Source organism: Meleagris gallopavo, chromosome 7 (assembly GCF_000146605.3).
Source record: "Meleagris gallopavo isolate NT-WF06-2002-E0010 breed Aviagen turkey brand Nicholas breeding stock chromosome 7, Turkey_5.1, whole genome shotgun sequence".
Classification (NCBI taxonomy): Eukaryota; Metazoa; Chordata; class Aves; order Galliformes; family Phasianidae; genus Meleagris; species Meleagris gallopavo.
The window spans coordinates 24,090,475-24,111,992 of NC_015017.2; the positions used below are offsets into that span (position 1 = coordinate 24,090,475).

Here is a 21,518-nt window from a genome sequence, read left to right on the forward strand (position 1 = left end):
CTAAACACTTATTCTAACAGGCTTTAAAGATAGCAGAGATAGTATATATGTAGTACAACACAAGCTAGTTTGCAGCTTTATTTTCACAGTTTTTTCCCCCATTTTCTATTTCCTTCAGCTTTTTAGGTTGTCTACACTGATCTCTCCGAAATAAATTTCCTAGGGGCTCTGGGAAGAAGTATACTTCCTAGAAAAGTGTAAGTATTGCTATATTTTCCATCCCTTCTAGTACAGAAGTTATATAATTTTTTGAGGAAATAGCCTGGACCACTCTTCAAAATGAGCCATTAACTGGAAAAAAACCCAAACAATTTTTATCTTATGTTCAGCTTGCCCACAAGAAATCTCAGTTGAAAAGTGATATGCTGAGAAATCTACTTTCCTACAGAATATATCCGGAGCATCAGAATTCTCTCCTGAAGCTCTGGAGTTCATCACTCCAATCCACACCCCCTTTTGTCAAGAGATCTGTGCATTCGATCAAACACCTGAACTAATTAAATCTCCTTAGGCATTATCTTTATGGATAGCAACAGTGTTCAAGTCTTCCCTTTCATTAAGAATCTCAAGTTTATGATTTAGAGTCAAGACTGACATACTTGCAAAAATTCAAGATAGGCAATAACAACAACAACAATCTGAAGGATTTGCTTATTAGTGCTTCTCAAATTTTATTTTAAAACAATGAGCTATAGATTAATTACCAAACTATTTACAAGGTAATACTGTGGTTCTCTGATCCTTCACACCATTAAAAAAATAAGCAGGCACGTGGCTGAGGGTTGTCATAGGAGCAGTTGCTGTGTTTGGGGAAGTTACCACACAGAGTTCTTGGTAGAAGTAACATGGCTGGTGGTTCTCTTTTCTTTGCATAAGTAGCTGCTGAACTCACTGAACACAAGTAGATATAACTGTGACACAGGAGGCCTCACATATTTACAGGGTAAATTGTACCAAACCACAGACTTCATAAAATTATTCGAGAATAAGGGCTTTATTTAGTGCTTTCATCTTCATCTTCTCCATCTGTTTTTGAACCCTTTCTCTGAGTCCGCTGTCTTGGGGTTGAAAATTTCCATCAGGATGTTTGTGTGGGTCTCTGCAAGAAGTTTAAAAGATTATTTGTATTTATAATAGCCAGGGAAGCTACTTAGCAGTGTGGGCAAAAACAGAAGGAAGAGACACACATTTTTGCTCTTTTTTTAAAATATTGACCACAGACAGTTTTGCATTACTTATGCAGAACTGCAAAGGGAGTCAAGTTATGAAAAAAGCTCTCACTCTTTCCAGTTAGAAAAATTAACCATCTGATAAATAAACACATACTAAGTTGACTTTCATTTTTTTTTTTTTCTATGAAGAAGCATATTGCAATGGCCAAAAAAAGAAAATTCACAAGAAAAAAATTATTTGCCTTAAGGATAAAGTGTGGAAACTGCTGCAGAAGAGCATAGTGAAACACCACCCCATCAGTAGTAATGAAGAACCTTCCAGTGACAAAAGAAAGGACTTGGACATCATTGCTTGTTAATAACATTTTGGTGGAAGTCCTATTAGATGTAACATATACTGAAGAACCTCAGCTAAAGCAGACTGCTCAAATGATTCAGACACAGACAAAATAGAATGAAACGAATACCTGAAATATAGATACCTAGAGGTGTTTAATATGGAAAAATTTTCAGTTTTGAAGAAAACATCAAAGAATGAATCTTATGACTATAAAACCATTTCCCCAGAAAAAGTACACTGTACCAACACAGTACGACTGTAGAGAAAAGGGTGATTGTTTTGTTACATAAGCTGTATCAAATCCCCATGTTCTGATAAGCAAGGTGTCATAAAATGCAAAAAGCAGCAGGGTCAGACACACACGTGTTTTTACAGCTAATTATTTTCAATCAATGCTGAAGTAATCACAACACAGCAATCAGTGTTCTGTCAGAGATCTCATACTCAGCATTGTTTTAAAGTTAAACAGCTGATAGATGCAGAAAATCTGGATGTCAGTCATTCCCTCTAAAATTAAAGAAAAAGAGACTTTGGAATCTCTTGGTGATAACTCTCAGTGTCAGGCAGTTACCTACATCCTGAGTAGATAGGCATCTAAGCATTGTCATGACCATTTTAAAGAGCCTGCATCTGTTGGATGGAAACTTCAATTCCACAAAGACATCTGTGAAAAACACCAGGTTCTACCTCAGCAATTTCTCCCGTGTTCCTCTGAAATCACTTCTTCCACCTATACTGCCTACCACTCAAGTCCAGTGCCCCCAGTGTTCCACTTACCAGCTGATACGCCTTCTTGCATCCTTCCTGTAAAACTGCATACCCCTAAGTTTCACATAGCGCACCCACTTCTGCTTCCAGCCCCACAGAACTGCTGGGCAGCCTCATACACTGCTCTAAAACCACTGTGGTTATAATCAACTCCCTTAAAGATCCTCTTTTTCTCAGCTTTCCTAATCCTCAAGATTTCTGTGCTGAACTACAAACTGAGTACATCAGCCTGGCAGTACTGGAGGCAGCTGGCAGAATTTGCCCCTATGAGAGGTTAGTTTCATGATAAAACTTAAGTTAGAGACATCCAGGCCAGGGTATCATTTTAATATCTGTTTTCATAAATCCAATTCAGAGATCATACTTACAGTGCAAAATTTAATACAGGAGTCCTCTGATTTGCTCAAAGAGCCAGCTCTGCAACCCACTCAGGGACGGAGCCCCTACAGCATCTCAGTATAGCTTTCTCCATAATTCTGAAGATGTCTTCAGAGTTCTTTCCATTCCTCTTCTCTAACTTCAAATTCTACTTACCTTTCTTCTTTTGCTGATTTTATTTTGTCTTCTTCTGAGATCATCTGCTCTATTTGTGGAAATTCAGCACTCAGCATCTCTGGAGTAAGAAGCACTTCAAATTCAGTTTCATCTGTCCCACTAAAACCATTAATATGAAGAACAATCAGTACTTAAAATTTTTTAGACAACAAAACCAAAAATGCATCTTATTCCAGACAGACTTTGTGCTTTTGCCTTCGATAATCTCTCAGAAACTGTTCAGACACATCCACACAAGCAATTAAGACAATAAATCACATTGAACATAGAAGAGGAGAAACTTACAGGTCAATTATATTCTCTCTGTCTCTCTCAGAGAAGTTACGCAGCACTGGTGGCACATCTCTTGGAAGCATATCTGAACTGTAAGGATCCCTGTGATGGAAATGGTATTTAAGACGAGCAGAGAGTAACTGCAGTTAACAGTTACATTGTGAAGCTTCACAGAAGTAGCTGTAGTTATAGAGAAGATTATTATTTTTAAATTATCCTGGAACAAAAATAGTACACCAGAAATGAATGCAGTATGAGCCTGAGAGATGCTGGCTACGTTGAGGTGCCCACTTGTTAAAATGGTTTACTATTCATAGTTCTGCAGGACAAACAGTTTGTACTTCCCACAGTCTTCTGGTACTGAATCAAAATGCATTCAGTGCAGATGTTACCAGAAGTCCAGACTGAATCCAGGGCTAGGCATTAAACTTAACCCACCCTCCAAGGAGAGCGAGTAGATGTAATCATTCATTTCAGATTGCTGAGAAGCAAGCAAGTCAATCCATAGGCCCACTTTTACCTCTGGGACTGGTCACCAGTCATGTAGTTTCAAGCAGCAGAAACTGCAGGTGAGATGCCCTGTCTAGTCAATATTTTTCTTACCTACATGTTGTAGTTGTTGATATGGGAGCGTTAGGAAAGGTCAAATACACCACTGGTAAGAATCGTCTCCAGTCCATTACTCCACAAATCACTTCCTGAAATTACAAGTGCTATAAGCCCACTAAAACATCATGTAGTGGGGAAGAGAAGCTTGCAGGACAGAGCATCTAACTTCTTGGTTGAGAAGCAAATCTGGAGAGCTACGTTTCTCCATATTTAAAAGATACTACCTCCGCTGCAAAGTCATGAAAATACAATAGATGGCAAAAAGAAAGAAAGAGCAGAGAAACACTCAGAGACAATTCAAGTCTAATAATAACAAGTTATTCTGATCCATGCACTGATTATTTAGGTGCACACAATTTTTACTCATAGAATAAACTACAAAGGCCATACCTTGTGATGCAGAAACTTTTTTTGTGTGATTGGAATACTGGATCCTTTGGGGCATTCCTTGGTAAAGGTATATTTCGGATGAGGACAAAGATGATATTCAATATTTGTTTCACAGTAAGTTAAAGGAGGTAAAAGTGGAAACAATCCTGGAGTGGGGTTCTAAAAACAGAAGGTTATTTAAGAAAAATTCTGAGCACAACAAAGAATTAAACTGGTGAAAATTCAGGTCTTACATTAATATAGTTTTCCTAAACTCACACTTATTCTCATTATGATTTTATGGTTCAGTGTGATCCTCGATCTACTGTCTTCCCTGCATCACAAACCCATAATCTGCCTTGTTTATTCACGTTCTGCTGACAAAAATCCAACAACTTATTCACTCCCAAATCTAATGTTGGTTCTCTGAACAGTTCAGAATCCAAGGGAGGGAACTGACCTTGCTGTAGTGGAAGTCTGTGAGCATTTTACCATCTATTTCACTGCACTAGCATCTGTTTCTGCATTTAGTTCAATGCTGGGTAACATGGGATCAGGCCTGGCTCTTACACCGACATGACAAAGGGATGAGAGATGCACAGAGGATTTCATCAGTAAGTCCACCGGAGTCCTGGCTGCATTCATTCAGTGGGAACAAGTTATAAGTGTTATGCCAAGACCACCAGACTAGCACACTGGGCTCTGGGCCATTTTAGCTAACTAACACTGAAAGACTGAGCCACCCAAGTCAGGCACAGCACCACGCTGCCATGAAGATGCTGCCTGTAGCCATGTACAGCACTTCACTGAGCCATACAGCTGTCTCCGCCTTCTCACAGTCACTAGGGATCCTCCAAGGCTGTGCTGCACTGTGTAGAAAATACCTTCTGCAGTTGGTGCCAAGTAGTACAACCTACATGAAAAGGTAACAGAAAATCCTCCCACGCACCTGGCTATGGTTTTTTGAATCTCTGTGCCTAATAATTGGAAACGTGGCTTTGGTATGCTATGAAAATTACTGGAAACTAAGGCAGCAGGATGCAATGTGAACAAACTGCCTACCTTCACTTTTTTCGGTCTACTTCAGGATCAGGCAGAAGCACAGTATCCTGACTGAAGATAAAACTGAATCTGTCCTACTAACTTGGGCAAGAGCGCGAAGTCATATAAGGGCTGAGGTGCCAAGATTATGGCTTCTTTTCTAATGTGCAGATGAAGAAACAAATGGAGAAGAGAGAGGCCCCAAGGTGTATCGGGGAAATCCTGAGATTAGTGAGCATTTGTGGAGTGTAGGACCAGTTCACTGCCCTCACAGGCAATTTTGTATTACCAGCCCTCTCCCCTATCCTGATCCAAATTCTACCTCAAAATGAAAAGGTGTCACTCTCTGGGGGATGAGTTCTGCGGTTCCCACCTACCAGGGCCTGCACCATGAGGGGTTACTCACACTGGCGCGTAGTTTTAAATACCAATCTGAGTAAGAGAACTGACCACTAATAAACACCCTTTCACCTCCCTTCCTACTTTGTGGAAGTCAACTTCTACTTACAAAAATGCGAAGAGGGTTGCTCTCTGTAGGGTAGACTAAAGCTTGGGGAGGAACCAATTTTAAAAGGCTGATATCTCTTTCTGCTACTTCTTCAGATGATGGCTTGTGATAGTCCTTAGGAGAAGCAACTACTTGAACCAACTCATCCTTGAAAAACACAGACAAAGATTTTCAGAGCATATGGAGTCTTTTGTTGTAAAATGTTGGAACAAAATCAATCAATTGTAGAAATATAGATGCGGGAATGACTTCAGCAAGGCAAGTTTGTATTAGAGATTATCTGTTACCTGGGCTCCCTGTCTCAGAGCTTGGTAAAGTTTTCGAGTTTTATAACTTGCAGCTGTACGGTGTGCACGAAATGGCTGATACTTTATGATGCTGAAATGCTGAGGAATCTAAGCACAAAGGAGAAAAATGTGCTGCAGGAGATGACAATGACTTTTGATAAACACACAGATAGAACTTTCCAGCTTTATCACAGACACACCACATATCTGTGGGAAAAGATATTCAGATTGCCATTCTACTATGCAGAATATGTCCAAAATTTTGAGAAGCCATACTTAACCAGGGCAAACGGAATGAGTGCATTAAGGAACACTTTTCTATGAAAGACTGTGGGATTAGCATTTTTGTGATCAAATATATTGAACAATGGGATGGAGAAAAGCTCTATCAAGCAATATAATTTAACACTGGTAGATGAAGAATAATATATATAACAAAGACAAAGGACATTAATAGAAAGTTTCTATACTTATTATAACAATTGGGGGGGAAAAAAAAAAGCAAAGAAGAGGAAATTGAGCCAAAACCTTCATTGATTTGAGCCTGAGGAAGTATTTTCACTTTGACAGGGAGTGGAACTTGGACTTATGCTATTCAAAAAATCTGAGAGGGAAGGCTTTAGAGATCAGGAGAAAAAAAAATTGTTTCTGAACTCGAAGTTAGAAAAATCTACAGTACTACACATTTCAAGAATGATATGTTTGCATTTTCTATGCAGAAATGCAGGAACTACGCATAAAGCACTGTACCCCAAATGAACAGACAATTTCAACCACTTTCTAAAAGGAAGGACGCTTTTATAATAGATAGTATTTTTGCTCTCTGAAATAAAAGTTTGTGTCACAGAAGGCTTGCAGGATCCTTATTCATAGATGAACCCTCTTGCTTGAGATATAATAATTTCAGCTGAGGTCATTCATCTCTGCCTGGAGAGAGATGTGCTGACTGCAAACTTGTTACTTATGGAAACAGAAGATATTTGTTTTTTAAAAAAGCATGCTAATTGCACAGCCTTAAGGCAACATTTCTTCTGGGCTGCCCATTGATGCCACTGAATCAGGCAGAAAACACATCTAACTGGACTGGTGAAAGAGAGAAACAGGGAGCTGTACTGACTCACCTTCAGGCTGTAAGAGGGAAGAAAGCGTTTCATTTTCACATCTATAGGTTTGACAGGAACTGGGCCATGGGCATCAGGTTCCTGGAAGAACACAGTATTTTAAACTCCTTAATATGGTGGACATTTTGTTTTGCGCTGACAGTAATTCATCAGCATGGCTATCTGAAAACATACTAGATAATTATGCAAACATTTTAATACTTCCACTGCCCTTCCTAGGATACTTCAGTTAGTTTTTAATTTGTTTTCCTGGGCAAAAAAATCACAGATTTTAACTAACTCTGACCATTAATATATTAAATATAATTTCAGAATGAAATTGAGAGAATGCAAATATTTTAGCTGCTTTCAGCAGCACTCTCAATAAATCTGAAGTTCTGAACTACCTTGTTGGAACTCCACAACACTGGTTATGTTGTAAAGGATAAAAAAAAAAGCTGTACTGGGCTTAGGGCCAATATCATCAACAAAATTTTGAGTAGTGGCCACCATTTTGGTTACTATACCTACCAAATCACGGCATAATTTGAGGGAACTGTAGAAGGGGAATTGAGAAGGTAACATTCGATCTTCAGATATGCTGGAAGAAATGCCTTTGGATTCTTCACTCTTCTCTGTTTGGCTGAAACTCCCATTTTCTGTCAAGAATGGAAAGCAAATATTAAGATTTTGTAATATAATTCAATACACTGCTTCAGAAATAGAATCAAGATACAAAACATATTTAAGATCTTCCTAACACAGGACAGGTTTATGCATTTTAATAGAAAAAGCAAGGTAATCTTTCCTAAAGTCCATCTGTAAGTGTGCACAAAACCTTCAATTACTAAACAGATCTGATTTCCTCCTTTCAAGAAGGACATTACAGTTCACCCATTCAAGTAAGGTCCTCTATTTTCACTCAACAAGGCAGAAACAAGTCAGAACACCTCTATTACACCATCTGCCATTGTACCTTCTACTTCAAGCACCCCTGCAACTCTTGCATATGGGGAACTAAAGAGTGCCTGTTTGCAGAGGCAGAAGGGCTGATATGGAAAGGTACTTCTACAGTTGTTAAACAGTGCACGTATGAGGTGACATGCAGTAAGAAACACAAATTATCTTCAATCTCCACTACTACCGATTGTGGCTGCTCTATTATCAAGTGAATAAGTTGCAAGGCTCTTAAAGAGATTTTTTTAATATCATAAACAATGTGTATAACATGCATGTATAAAAATATGTCCTTTTACAACAGCCATTTCCACCGTGTCACACATCTGTTTTTTGCTTGAAGAGCCCTTTGTAGGGACTATTTATGTATGTATATCAGCATGTATTTGATGCACCTGACCTACCATAGCTTAACATAAATTATCAATAATTCATTGTCAATCTACTATCAACTTCTTCTTCTGCTCCTTACCAGATATAAAGCCTTCCTCCAAACCTTTGTCTTCCCTTGTCAGCCCACGGAACAGAAGCAGTAAATGATTTAGGCGAGACTGAATCATAACCTGAAGGAATTATTTTATATTTAAGTATAATATTAAGCTTAACATTCTAAGATTTTACAGTCATAGCAATATACGTACAACTGTATACTACAAAGGTCACCCAGACCACCTGTTTCAGAATTTTTGCTATAGTTTTCTGTTCAGGAGGAATAAAATGGAGAAAAATGGCTTTTGAAAGGAACTTAACTCCACAGCAACATTACACAAAAGAAATGAACTGTACAAAGTATCTGGGCCATTTACTTCTAAGAGCTTTTCTCAGTGAAAAAATGCTTTCCTTATAAACAGCCCATACCTCTTTTGTTAGAATTTATGCCCATCGTTTCCTGTGTTCCCACCATACACCACAGCAAAGAGGCTGGCTCCATCTTCAATAATCTCCTCAAAGGAGTTGAAAGTTGCTGTCCACTCCCACCACTTTCCCTCTTCAGCTGAGTAAGTCCAGTTATCTCAGGTCTCCCCACTACCCAGAATCCAGGCACCTCGACACACTTACACTGAAGTCAGTCCATTTTACTGATATATTTTTTATACTGAGGTCCAAAACTGGGCACAGTACTTTATAAACATTTTGAAGTCTTTTCTTATTGTTCAAAAGTATTTTTTACTTAAAAAAAATCTAAATTCTTCCACAATTCATTAGATTGATTGTTGTAGGGTTTTTTGTTTGTTTGTTTGTTTTTAAATCTTTAACCAACACCTAAAGACAATAATCACTGCAGATCCTTATTTTCTGGTGAAGCAGAGACAACTAACAAACCATCAAATCCCTAGCTAGCTAAGAAGTCTTTTTATGTGCTAGCTTGCATGCTCTTTTGTGCTGTTTCCAAGGCACTATGCTATCACACTGCATTTTAGATGTTCACAATACCTTGTATGCTGCTTGTTGGAATTTCCTCAACATCCTTTTTCTGTTTGCCCAAGGGTCATTACGGAGCAAGTCAAATGTGGGATGAACATTTGGATGCTGCATGGTATTTAAAAGGAAAAAAAAGAACAAGGATGGTTTTCCTCCGTCCTTGGCAGAATCCCTACGTTATCTCCTAATACTGAAATTAAGTTAAGCAAAAAATATTCCATCAAATTACTTCATTCCAAGTCCATGTCACCCTACTTGCATTTAAGCAGAATTCTTCACTGCAGGTCTTAAAGGGAGGCAATCAAATACTACAGATGTAATATGGTGAGTGCAGAGGTAACGTAGCACGGTCTGCTTTCACACATAAAGGACAGCCACCTACTAAGAGTGGAGTCCAATATGTGGGCAGACAGACAGTAGGAAGAATGGATCAGGTCTCTAGTGAGTACACACTTCATCCTGCACAAACGTGAAATTGGAACAACAGTAAGGGCTCAGAATGAAGGCCCAGCAAATTCAGCATTTCTCTCCAATAATAGCTTGGAATAAAAACTTATAGGAGGGTGAAAAATCACAGTAAAACTAGAGTGACAATTCATCAGAATAACCCCCCAACATCTAATTACTTCTTGCTTTGGACATACTTGAGACAGAGGCGATATCTACGTTTAACACCTCAAATTGTCTGAATGCTCTTTGAACATAAGTCAATCTCTTTTTTGATGCATTAATCTCTTCAGTTTTAGATTGATGTGACAGAAAAATGTAGCACCAGATGGGACTCCATCGATGCTATGGTATAGTACTTCTCAACAGGAAAACAGCCACTCCAACAAAATTTAGATTAGGATGGTGCTCAGAACTGCACACAACCCCATGCCATACTCGCATACAAACAATTTTCAACACTTCTTAACAGGCATAAGAGACCAGAAACAGACCAGCTACCACAGTTATGTTCTGTAAGAAGCAAGCAGAAATGATTCATCCATTATTCCTTCAATAGCAGACTATTTATTAAACAAAGTTCCCAATTATTCCAGGAAATGAATCCTAGCAATTACCATGCACCACAGAGAGGAAAAAACAACAAAAAAAAACAACACCCTAGTTACCAGTATTGTTGTCAATGCAACCTGTAAGATAAAGTTCACAAAACTTGTGATTTGCTTAATTTTGTGAAAATACGAGAATGTTATTCCTGTGAAAGCTGTGAGGAATCAGCAGTATGAACTTCAGATTACATCTGTAGATTTCTAGTTATCTCTCATATTAGAATATCAGAATCAGAAGATGAGCTGTGCATGCAGCTCACTGCTGGCTTTACAGCAGTAAAATGGGGAACAATACATTGATTCAGAAATGGCCATAATAGGAGGAAAAGCATTGAGTGACAAATATTTACAGCTGTTTTTTAGCTTAGCAAGTGATAAAAGCATAGAAACAAACCTGCCCAACAAGCCGGAAAACACGTCTGGAAGAAACCTCTACTTTGTTCCTTTGAAACTCCTTTTCTATGATAGGATCTCCTCTTTGGATCTAATTTGTCACCAGGAAAAATCATTAGTGCAAAGTATTCAGTGGTTTTTTTCCCTCACAATTAGTGGAAACTCACAATGTAACACTTTACAAGTACTTCACAAAACACAGACTTCACTCCCTTTCAGTGAGTGATTATTACAACCTTGTAATAAGTTAAACAAAGTAAAATAATGTTCTTTTCAGACCAAGAGATATCCACAGACACTACTACCAACAGATAAGTATGTAAATGTTTCTAAACAACGTGATTATACATTTAATCCAGTGATACAAGCAGCTAACATTCTAGATTGTGGGTTTCTTTTTTTTTACATATTTCCTCCTTCGCTATTATTAAAAATAATGTTTGAATTTATCCATGCTTAGTTCAGTGTATAAATTAAGCCTTGACCCTGTCTATAAATAATTTTACTGCCATAACCAGTGCCTTGGAACTCAGTGGGAATCAGAAGCTAGCTGTATGTCTACAAGGCAAGATAGGAGGGAGAAGTCCCACCAGTCCCTGAGGGCTGTGCCATATGTGGACAAATATTTTCTGTCACTATCTGTTGTTGCTGTCACCTCCACAGAAGACAGACTGCAATCTGGGGTGACTGGAAGGAATCAAAAGCCCATAAGAGCGAAGGTGTAGCAGAACAACATGCTGAATTATCTTCCTATGACACTGCACAAGAGTACTGACTGGGTTTAGCTCTTCAATAGCAAGTCATTCGGAAAGGTACAGCATAAACAGAAGGCTGGCTGCATCCACAGCACTGAAAGGACTGCTGCAATGCTGCACTGTGATGTAGCTAGATGGAAACCTACCAGGTTGAGCAAATATCTAATTACATTTCCATTAATAACCTAGTAGCTTATCCTTCCCTCCGTCCACCTCCAAGAAAAAACTATTTCAGTAACACTGATACAAAGAAATAATTAAGATATAAATGCACGAGGAAATTCAACTAGCATGGGTTTGTATCAATGTATTAAAAAAAAAACTGAAGATGTGGAGAGCATAATACAATTCACTAGTGCACTGCATGTAGCCTGAAAGTACGAGTTCCATTTTGAATTTATAGAAAAAACAACAAAGACTAACCTTATATTGCTCTTCTTCCCTCTGTCGATTTTCAATAACCTCTCTTTTAAATTCTGCAGATATTGGATCTTTGCCTTTACGAACTTGCCTGTATTTCCAGTAGAAAGAAGAAAAACATTTTACTTAATGTACTATTTGTTTCACTGTAAGTTTAAAAGGCTGACTCTCTTGTTCCTAAGGCATTTAGGGGTCTGTAGTATTCAGACTTAAGAGCAGATCCGCAAGTGAAACCCCAGTATGCTTATGCATGATTTTGAATTTGGCTTTCCACCTTTTGATGCTCAATTTTATTCACACCATTACATATTTTAGCCTCAACTTACTGACAACCGTAACAAAATCTCCCTTTACCTTTAAGGGCACAAAGCAGGATGGAATGTGAGAGGCTTGATGAATAAGGTTTTCAGGAAGTTTCTGAATGCAACTGTAATACAATTAAAGGTGTCGCTGCTTACACTCGTGTTGCTCTTAGGCAGAGGGATGAAAAGAAAAGTGAAACAACAGTTTCTTAACTGTAAAACAGGTGTATAAGGACACAAAATGGCAGCATTATGAACCACTGCATATTGCATACATCATTCACAGAGGCCTTAGTCAAGCAAACCTCGGTGTCTTAATTAACACTTACCACTTCAGATTATTTGCTTCCTCTTCCTTAATGTTTTGTTTGACTTTTAGCTCAAACATGGCTTCCTTCATCTGCCTTGTTTTTATTCCTTCATTGCCTTGGCAAAGGACTGCAAGAATATCAGAAAGTCACATACTAGATTGAATTTTTAATTAGGAAATAACACCATGGTGATAACTAAATTAATTAATGCACTTCAGGTAAAGTGAATTTCTTACAGAAATAACAATCACATAACCTCAGCAGTTCTAAAGCAAAGTTTCTAAACAGAAACCTAGAAATACTGATAAGACTGAGCTTATGCTGCTTAACTATGTTACCTTCTTTCAAGTTCTTAATCTTCAATTTGCCTGGTTCCTGATTCAAAACAGTAGCTACAGCATATGGATTTGACAAGTCCGTGGGGAATTTCAGGTTCTGGTATTCAATTTCCTAAGAGATATAAATTAATAAGAAAAACAGAAGCAAGAAAGATTTTCAGCACAGGAAAGAACTTGCACTTATTATTTCTTCACACCTTTACTTTTTGAATAGCCTTAGATCGTGGTAGGCTGAATTTGTCTCTTCTCCACACCAGTGATTTTCCAACAGACACTGCTTTTTTCTCTGGACGCTTTTGTTGTTTTTCAAATTGTTCTTTTCTAGGCAACAGAAGGAAAAACATTGCTAAGTACTCTGCAAATGGTATCTAATCTTATTGCATGAATTTATATCCCTTCTAGACATACAAGGACACTGGAAATACTTTCCCACATTACAAGTCAAACTTCCTAATCTGGCTAATATCATAGTTCACAAAAAAAATTAGGTAAAGCTCAAAAAATTGTATCTTGCAAGGCCTCGGCAATAAGAATAACGTAGATCAGGCATCATAAGCTGAAGATGTTCAAGGATAGATGCTTAAGGATATTTAACATTATTTTGCAACAGTTCAAGTTCATTCAGAGGAAGTGCATTCTCAGTGAATGATGTAAGAAAGCAGTTAAAAGTATTAACACTTGTTAACATCAGCTTGTAAATGACATCATTGCATTTAAGTCACAGATACAAATGCCTAAAATGATCTTAGCACAACAGCATTAAATGCCATTGCATGGTATCTTTTAGAACTGAGCAAAGAGCAGTCAGCCACACATACATTTGACCCAGATGGGGTGTTGATGTTCCTGTGAACACACATACATAGGGTTTTGAGTGGAACTGTGAAATCAGTAACTGCATTTTCATTTGTGCTGTTCCATACTCAAGGGGTGAATATTTCACAATTACTTCCTCTTTCCCATTTCCTGGAATGATTCCTGTGATTAAAGAAGAAAAACAGTAAGAGTTTATCTAACATGAGCCCACTTAAGTGTGCTCAAATGAATTCTGTAAAAAACAATAGTAGTGTTTATGTTGATGGCAGTAGGCCTGGAAAACATTTCAGATCTCAAAGTATCTTTCCAGTACTACTAGTTAGCTTAAAACCACTACCCCTTGTCCTCCCTTGATATATTGCAACTATTTAAAACATACAGTCAAAAGGAATATTATTCTAAAGGAATGACCCAAACCAAAACAGTAGCGTAGTTCACCTTTGTGAACCACATATCTGATAGAGTACAAATACTACTTCTGAAGAGGGATGACACATCCAAAAAAAAAAAAAAAATCAGAAAACTTAAAATATTCAGAGTTCACATCAAAGTTGTCATAACTACAGGCAAGATGTTTTTTCCTAAGGTCCTAAGTTCTCCACACTGGGGGGAAAAAAAAACAGATCAGAAGCTTTATGATCTCAGAAGACTATTTGAGCAACTACATTAATTTAAATGTTAACAACTTAGCTGTCAGCATCGACAGGAAGACTGATGTTTAGCACTTTGTCAGCTTATCACCAGTAATTTCAAATAATTTTCAACTTTAAATAGGTGCAATCTACCTGATATCGGTTGGACGGTGAACGCTCTGTGAGGCTGAATAAAATCAATGTGGAATTCAAAGTCTATTGGGCAGCTGCACTGCAGTGGGATAACATATTCCTTACTGAAAAGAGAGTAACAAAGAAATAAAAGTTAAACTACAGTTTATATACATCTTGATATACCTGCTAGTTATTTTCATCTTGACTTACTTCCTCTGACACAGAATCTGATCGCATAAAAGTTCTGAAAAGTAAATTGTATGAAGTTATTTTTGTGTATCCTTACATTCTTGTACGCTGCAATATCTAGTCAGAACAAACAAACAAACCTGGAGCCACAATAAGTACAGAACCAGAAGTCAGTCTCATCCAAGAGCCCTGCTTGGGGAAGAAGATGAAAAAAATAACAAACCCTGCACAATTTTCAAGAGGACTGAGTATTCCAGTACATCAGAATGACTGGACCACCCCAGAAACAATCATGCTAAGGCCTCATTTTCATTAAAGCCTTCTATGTTCCACTGTGGTTGTTGGAGGGGTATTACCACATATCTTATCAAGCCGCCTTGCTTTTATGTGTATCTGTTTTTAAGTATCAAACAGAAACACAAAAATATCATTGTAATGCCATCCATCAACCTAGGAACCAAGTGCAATTTACCCAGGCTTATTCCTGTTTTTTGTAAACTGACTGAAATCATACCCTGTTGATTAGCAAAGAATGCATGTTATACACAGTGTTCTTTTGTAAAGTGCCTTTTGAAATGGCTAGGGAAATAAATAATAATAGCAAGGTCTTTTTTCTCTGTCTTAATATAACCTGTTCATGAAGATGTAATGGCAGATTGGGAAAGCAATTTGTTTTAAGATGTAGTACAGCTTCTACGGTAACCAAAGTGCCTTAAGAACATGGCAGTCATTCCTTTGTTACCTAATGGATGTTCTGGGCCTAAAGAGAAAGCTGGGTGGTAGAGTGTAGGACTTTTCCTACACTTCTGGAAGTAAAACAGATTTTTTCCACTGATATCAATGGGCTGTAGATCACAGTCCCAGGGATTCTTGTAACAATCAGAAAGACGGAACGCGGAACGGTGACACAGTAGACATAATGACAAAGGGACAAGCACAATGAAATGGTGTTACAAAGAAAAAGGAGAAGCGCTCACCCATCTCTGAAAATTTAGGCTCACAGGGAAAGCTGCCCAAGGGAGGCATCTCCAACCGAAGATTACAGAGGCAGTCAGCCCTTAAATGAGGTCTAAGAGAGATGGAGCCAGGCTCCACCCTTCCAGTCACACAGCTGAACTGCCTTCACCTGTGCTCCCAGGGCTGACCGGATCCCTTCCCCAGGTGCTCAATCAGTGGTTCAGGCTGTAACTCAACAGTTACCATGCAATTCTGCACAGTAACAGGTATCTCAGAGAGCTTTACATTAGTACAAATCAATATAATTTTAAACACAGCTGTTTAATCAATGGTGTTTAATCAATGGATATACAGATGATAAATATATATCCAGGAGCTTGGCTAATATAATTTATATCGGAGGAAATGAGAGAAGATCACTCACCCTATCCTGGGCTCAGGAGATGAACTCCTGATGGAGCAGATCTCCAGAGAGATCCTTCCCCACTGGCAGTCAGCTCTTAAATGGATCTAGGAGAGGTGCAGCCAGGCTCCACCCCTTCCTGCAGCACAGTTGAATTGCCTTCACCTGTGTTCCCGTGGCTGACTCATTGCTCGCCTCTGGTGATCAATCAAAGGTTCAGGCCGTGATTCAGCAGCCCCATACACACAGCACAACTAGACACTAATCAACAGATTCTCCTTTCTCCTTTTCCCATTTCCAGTTTCTGTTAACAATTACTACCTATTTGTTTATGAGAGCAGTCAGTGTCACATCTACCAAAGAGACAGAGTAAGATGAAGTCTATGCTATCAGATCATGTTAAATATTTTCAAATAGAAGAAGCAAATCTAATGATTGACTGATCTTTGGTTATTTGTTATCTCTGAATTACAATTACCAGCTCACATTTTAATTTCCAGAACCATTCTTCTTGACAAGGAAGATCTTTTTAGGGTTTACTAGTGCTAAAAAGACGTAGCACTTGGAAGTGTACAGATTATAGACAACAGTCATATTGCTTCACCATACAATGAATGAAGTGAATCAGCACCAGTGTAGACCAGCTAAACATCATATCAACTAAGTGTATGTTTAGTTTGTACAGCATCCACTTTCCTGTGAATGAGTGCCTGAAACAGTTCGTATATGGAACTGCTTTGCAGCCCAGATAGTAGCTAAATTCCTTAAAGCTCATAAGACCTTAAGATGTACAAACAGGAAAATGAGATTTTTCGGGCTTGGTGCATGTCCTACAAGAAGGGGACATCTGTAAGGACTTCTGTCCTTAACACACCTCTGACCAATTGATACATCAGACATATTTATAAATGATGGAAATTCCAACACATTCACGGTAGGGTAAGCATGCACAGGAACGACTAATGTATCTTCTCCCTGCAAAAGAAAGGGGGTGAATATTTATTAAGTGTAATGAATAAATGTTAAGCCAAGTAAAAGTTTCTGTAATAGCTGGTAGGTAGGTGAGCATGGAGTACATTCAATATCATCTCTGTGTCTGCTTAGGATCTTGATATTCTGCTTGTTCGTAGTATCCATCTGTTTTACCACACTTTCAGTAACTATCTAAAGCACCTCCAGTGCTTCTCTGCTAAGACATTGCACCAGTGTGGCATAAAGTCTGGGCAAAAAAGAAATTACAGAATAATGACTATATTGTATCCACAGCTCTGGGATATTTACAGAGAAAAAAAAAAATAGATGCTTAAACCCAAATACTAAAATCCTCACTAGGAATAAAAACCCACGAAGTTCTAAGTGATTAACTGTACCTTTATTGTAATCATCAAGTTTGAATAGTCCCTTCATTCCATTAGAACTTTAGGTATACTGTCTCATAATAAATCCTCACCTGACAGTGAATTCGGATGCAGTCATAATAATAACGCCACTCATCAGGACAAAAATCAACAGTAAGCACATATGACAAGCCAGGGACAAGTCGATGCTAGAAAATGACCCAAAATAAGATAGAAGACATGTAAAAGCTGCAAACAAGCAGTGCTGCCTGCAAACAGCCATGTTAAGGCTTTCTGACACTTACTGTTTTGTTGTACTTGATCTGAAAATACTTTGTCTGAGGTGGTATAATGTGAGGGTTTATTACATTGCCAGAAATATTTATCAGTTTCTGTAAAACAAAAAATACCAAAATGATGTTACAATATAAGAGATCAACTGAGAAAGCCAACTGTATGTTTTATGAAACCATCCACAGGCACATTAATAAAGGAGACAGACAAAGGGAAAGCAGAGAGATGAAGAGGAAATGCTCAAACTGTTCACAAAAAAGAAAAAAAATAAATACATCTATGCCCTGACTTTTGTTTCTTAAATTATATTGTTCCTAGAAGAAGGCTAGGGTTGCTTTAAACATCCGTGCACCAGAGAACACGGTTACAGACTCAGCAATGGTCTGTCCAAGTACGTGTTGATAACAGTCCTTTCCAAAGCTAAAGCATGAATCCTTTGTCCATGACTTGCAAGTCACATACCACTCTAACACACAGACACATGGAAAAAATAAATAAAATAGAGACCCTAAAGGAGAGTGGTGCATACAGCATGGTACTTGTCTGTTTTGTTACCACAAAACCAATGATTTTAAGTGCTGCCTTTTAGAGTACTTGTAGAGCAAATGGCCTCATGACCATAAGCCCAGCTTCTGTTATCCTTTTATGAGCCCCAAGAGGATCCCCGCCCTGACACTTACCAGTGTCTGCTGGTGATGTTTTCCAACTTCATACCCTCCATAGTGTAATACAGCAGGCTCTGCCTGTACAACATCGCTCTTTTTATGTTCTGAATAAACCTCTACAAAGACAATAAAGCATGGAGAATAGGAAACCAACTAACACACACATACTGACTGACACATTTAGCATGTATATTTATGTTGAACTCAATGTATTACAGAGAGAAAAAGGAAACAGAACTTATTTGTCTTGGTAAGCAGGTATGACTCTTTAAATTGAGGGTTAAGGTGACATTTACTACCTCAGATCCATGATCCTTTCACCAGTTTATCTCATGGCATCTGTCTCTTCAATAACTCTCCACAAAACCTTCGGGTCAGCCAGGATAAGTGCAGCTATTATTTTTTTTCCTGACTCCATTTCGCATGATTTGGGCTCTCATTTGGGATTTGGGAAACATAGGATAGGAGCTTGGCCTACGAGTTGAGAAAAATTATCTAATACCCTCAAAGTAACTTCTAGGATTGCTCCAAGGTTGGGGAACAGTCAGAGAACACAAACTTACTTGATTCTAGCAGGTGATTGGGGATAGCACGTCTCTTTTTAGGTTCCTCCACCAAGCTGTCCAGGACACTGGGTATTTTCTTGAAGATTTCTGTGGAGACTGATTCAACCACGTCCATGTTAGGACACAGCTGGAATCTGAATGGTACTAAAATTCATCAGCACCTAGGGTCAAATTAAAATAACTTAAAGATAAAGCTGTCTTCCCACTGGTAACATCTGTTGGCTTAAGTCTCCTAAAACCATTTAGAATTTTTTTTTTAAATTTTCCTTCTGAAGTAGATTACAGAATACAACGAATCCCAAGACCAGTTAAAATCCTTCCCCTTACATGAGCAATGGATTTACTGTCTAACATTCTTAATTGTAACTGGTAAGCATAAATATCAGGTAGCTAATTGCCAAATATCTTCCAAGGTGGACATAAATATACAGTAAACTTCCAATCATTTCAGAGAGCTAAGTGTCAAATAATCAAATAGGCTTGCATCACTATTCATTTTGAGATTATTCACATTAGGTCCACAGTGGTACAGAGGCAAGGGCTTGTTCCTCAGGAAGCCAAGCACTGTGTTATTGCTGATGTTATATAGTCACTGAACACCAGAGAAGCCACGCTCAGCCACAGTGCATGGGTCTTGTTGCCAGATACACAACGCTCGATCACGTCTACAAAACTCCTGAAGTCAGTACAAGGGATAATAGCTTCAGACAGCAATTACTTCTGAAAAAAGCTTACAGCTAGAAAGTCCATCCCACTGCAGGAGAGAGCATGGCTAAACCAGGAAAAAGGGCAGGACACTTTTGAGCTAGTAAGCTGAACTTAAAGAAACTTGATTCATCCCAGCTTCCCAAAGCACACCCCAAAAGTTCTGCTGCAGAGATACCACGTGCTAAGGACATGTGTGCAGGATGAGGTGATTCCAGGAGCCTTGCTCCCATGGCAAGCTCCAGAACTTCATCTGTTCTAGGGCTTACAAGGGATACTGGCTGTAGGACATTAGAAGGTTCCTTCTAATGATACCACTATCCAAACCGACTTGCACACGGATGTTCTTCTAATCTCTCCTGAGCGTTTGAGTTATTAACTCACAGATTCATTTTTAATTTTTAAATATTAATATGAGGGATAAGAAAATTGGCATTTGAATCTTTTGTTTAGATAGCATCAGTTGGGTTATTTGTTCAGTGATGATAACTATAAAACCAAAAGGCCAAGAATATTATAAATCTTGTTTTAAGTAAGCACAGTTATCAGAACATAAACTCATGTAATGAAAAGAACAAACATTGCACAATAAAAACACTAGATATTACCCATCCACAAGAAGTTATCTTCCCAAATATAGCATGCACTCATTAGCTCTCCTATGAACAGCTGCAGAGAGAGAAGGAGAATCAGAGAATCATACAGTTTGGAAAAGACCTCTAAGATAAACAAGTCCAACTGCTGACCCATCCCCACCACACCCACTAACCATGTCCCTCAATATCATATCTCCACAGTTCCTAAACACCACCAAGAGTGGTGACTCCACCACCTCCCTGAAAAGATACTTCTGAGTTCAACAGCAGCCATTATGGATTTTTCACCTCTTGAGATGCTTCATTTTATGTCTGCTCTTCATGAATGGGAAGCTGAGAGCTCAGCTCAGGATGATGCCGCATTAGTATCAGTGCACACCTGAACGCACTCAGTGTTATACCTAACAGACACTCCTCCTGCCAGGCTCATGTCATGGGGCAACTTTCTTCTCTCGAAGAGTGGTGATGCAGTGGCACAGCTGCCCAGGGAGTGGTGGAGTCACCATCCCTGGAGGCGTTCAAGAACCGTGGAGATGTGGCACTGAGGGGCATGGGTGGGTGATCTTAGGGGTCTTTCCCAACCTTAATGAGTGTATGAGCTTATTCAGGAATAGAGGCTCGATTAGCTGCTTGAACAACTGTGCTGGTTATATTATCTACACTACAGCAGTACTTCAAGATCCAGTGCCGCCAAAGCTGAATCGTTAGTACCAAAAATCAAAGCCTACGAGCAATATTACTCTCATTTTACCTTGTCACTCTCGTACAGGCTTGAATGGCCCTAAAGTGCCCCAATATGTAATTAACACAGATCAATACAGGTGTGAGAGAAGGAGGGCAGAGGCAAAGCAATGCCCTGCACACCTGGGTCAGCACTTGTGAGGGTTGATGAGGTCCCACACTGTATTCTGTGGGCTCAAGCCTGGCATTTGTCTGTTTTTCTAGATTGCTTTAGGTCTTGCAGACAAAAATTGAGTGGTTTCCCAAGCTCATAACATCGTTCTGGTTTACAATCTCACGTAGTATTAATCAACAAATAAAACAGAGGCTTAAGAACACATGCTATCGCTACCCTAGCCTCAATATTATTTCCCACTCCGCGACCCTGAGCACACACTTTCCACATGCGATGGAAAACCTGCGAGACGAACCAGGCACACGAGTACATCCACCCTGACGCAGCCCCACTCACCTCCGCGCCGCGCAGCCCGCGCCGGTTGCCGGGTAACGGGTATCCACGCGGGCTGC

At 38.9% G+C, this 21,518-nt stretch overlaps 1 protein-coding gene across 5 annotated transcripts; it reads right to left on the minus strand.

Annotated features, from left to right (window-relative positions):
- Nucleotides 1–320: 320 nt before the first annotated feature.
- On the minus strand, nt 321–21,503 carry CFAP221 (cilia and flagella associated protein 221). 5 transcript variants are annotated; one of them, XM_019617217.2, is made up of 25 exons: nt 21,388–21,460; nt 20,283–20,343; nt 18,967–19,065; nt 18,419–18,519; nt 17,750–17,836; nt 17,558–17,653; nt 16,982–17,082; nt 14,577–14,680; nt 13,794–13,953; nt 13,173–13,296; nt 12,976–13,087; nt 12,656–12,764; nt 12,028–12,115; nt 10,851–10,940; nt 9,414–9,509; nt 8,452–8,542; nt 7,554–7,681; nt 7,044–7,124; nt 5,923–6,030; nt 5,636–5,782; nt 4,108–4,266; nt 3,712–3,806; nt 3,121–3,210; nt 2,815–2,934; nt 321–1,099 (listed from the first exon to the last, which is right to left on the minus strand). In XM_019617217.2, exons 1-25 carry the CDS (start codon nt 21,436–21,438, stop codon nt 976–978), a joined length of 2,622 nt encoding a protein of 873 aa, XP_019472762.1. In that variant the 5' UTR covers nt 21,439–21,460; the 3' UTR covers nt 321–975. The 5 variants fall into 5 exon arrangements, with proteins under 5 accessions (XP_019472762.1, XP_010712157.1, XP_019472767.1 ...); XM_010713855.3 differs by lacking the exons at nt 20,283–20,343; nt 21,388–21,460 and adding an exon at nt 21,463–21,503 and having other exon boundaries at nt 322–1,099; nt 18,967–19,130; XM_019617222.2 differs by lacking the exon at nt 20,283–20,343 and having other exon boundaries at nt 322–1,099; nt 18,967–19,130.
- Between the last annotated feature and the right edge of the window lie 15 nt (nt 21,504–21,518).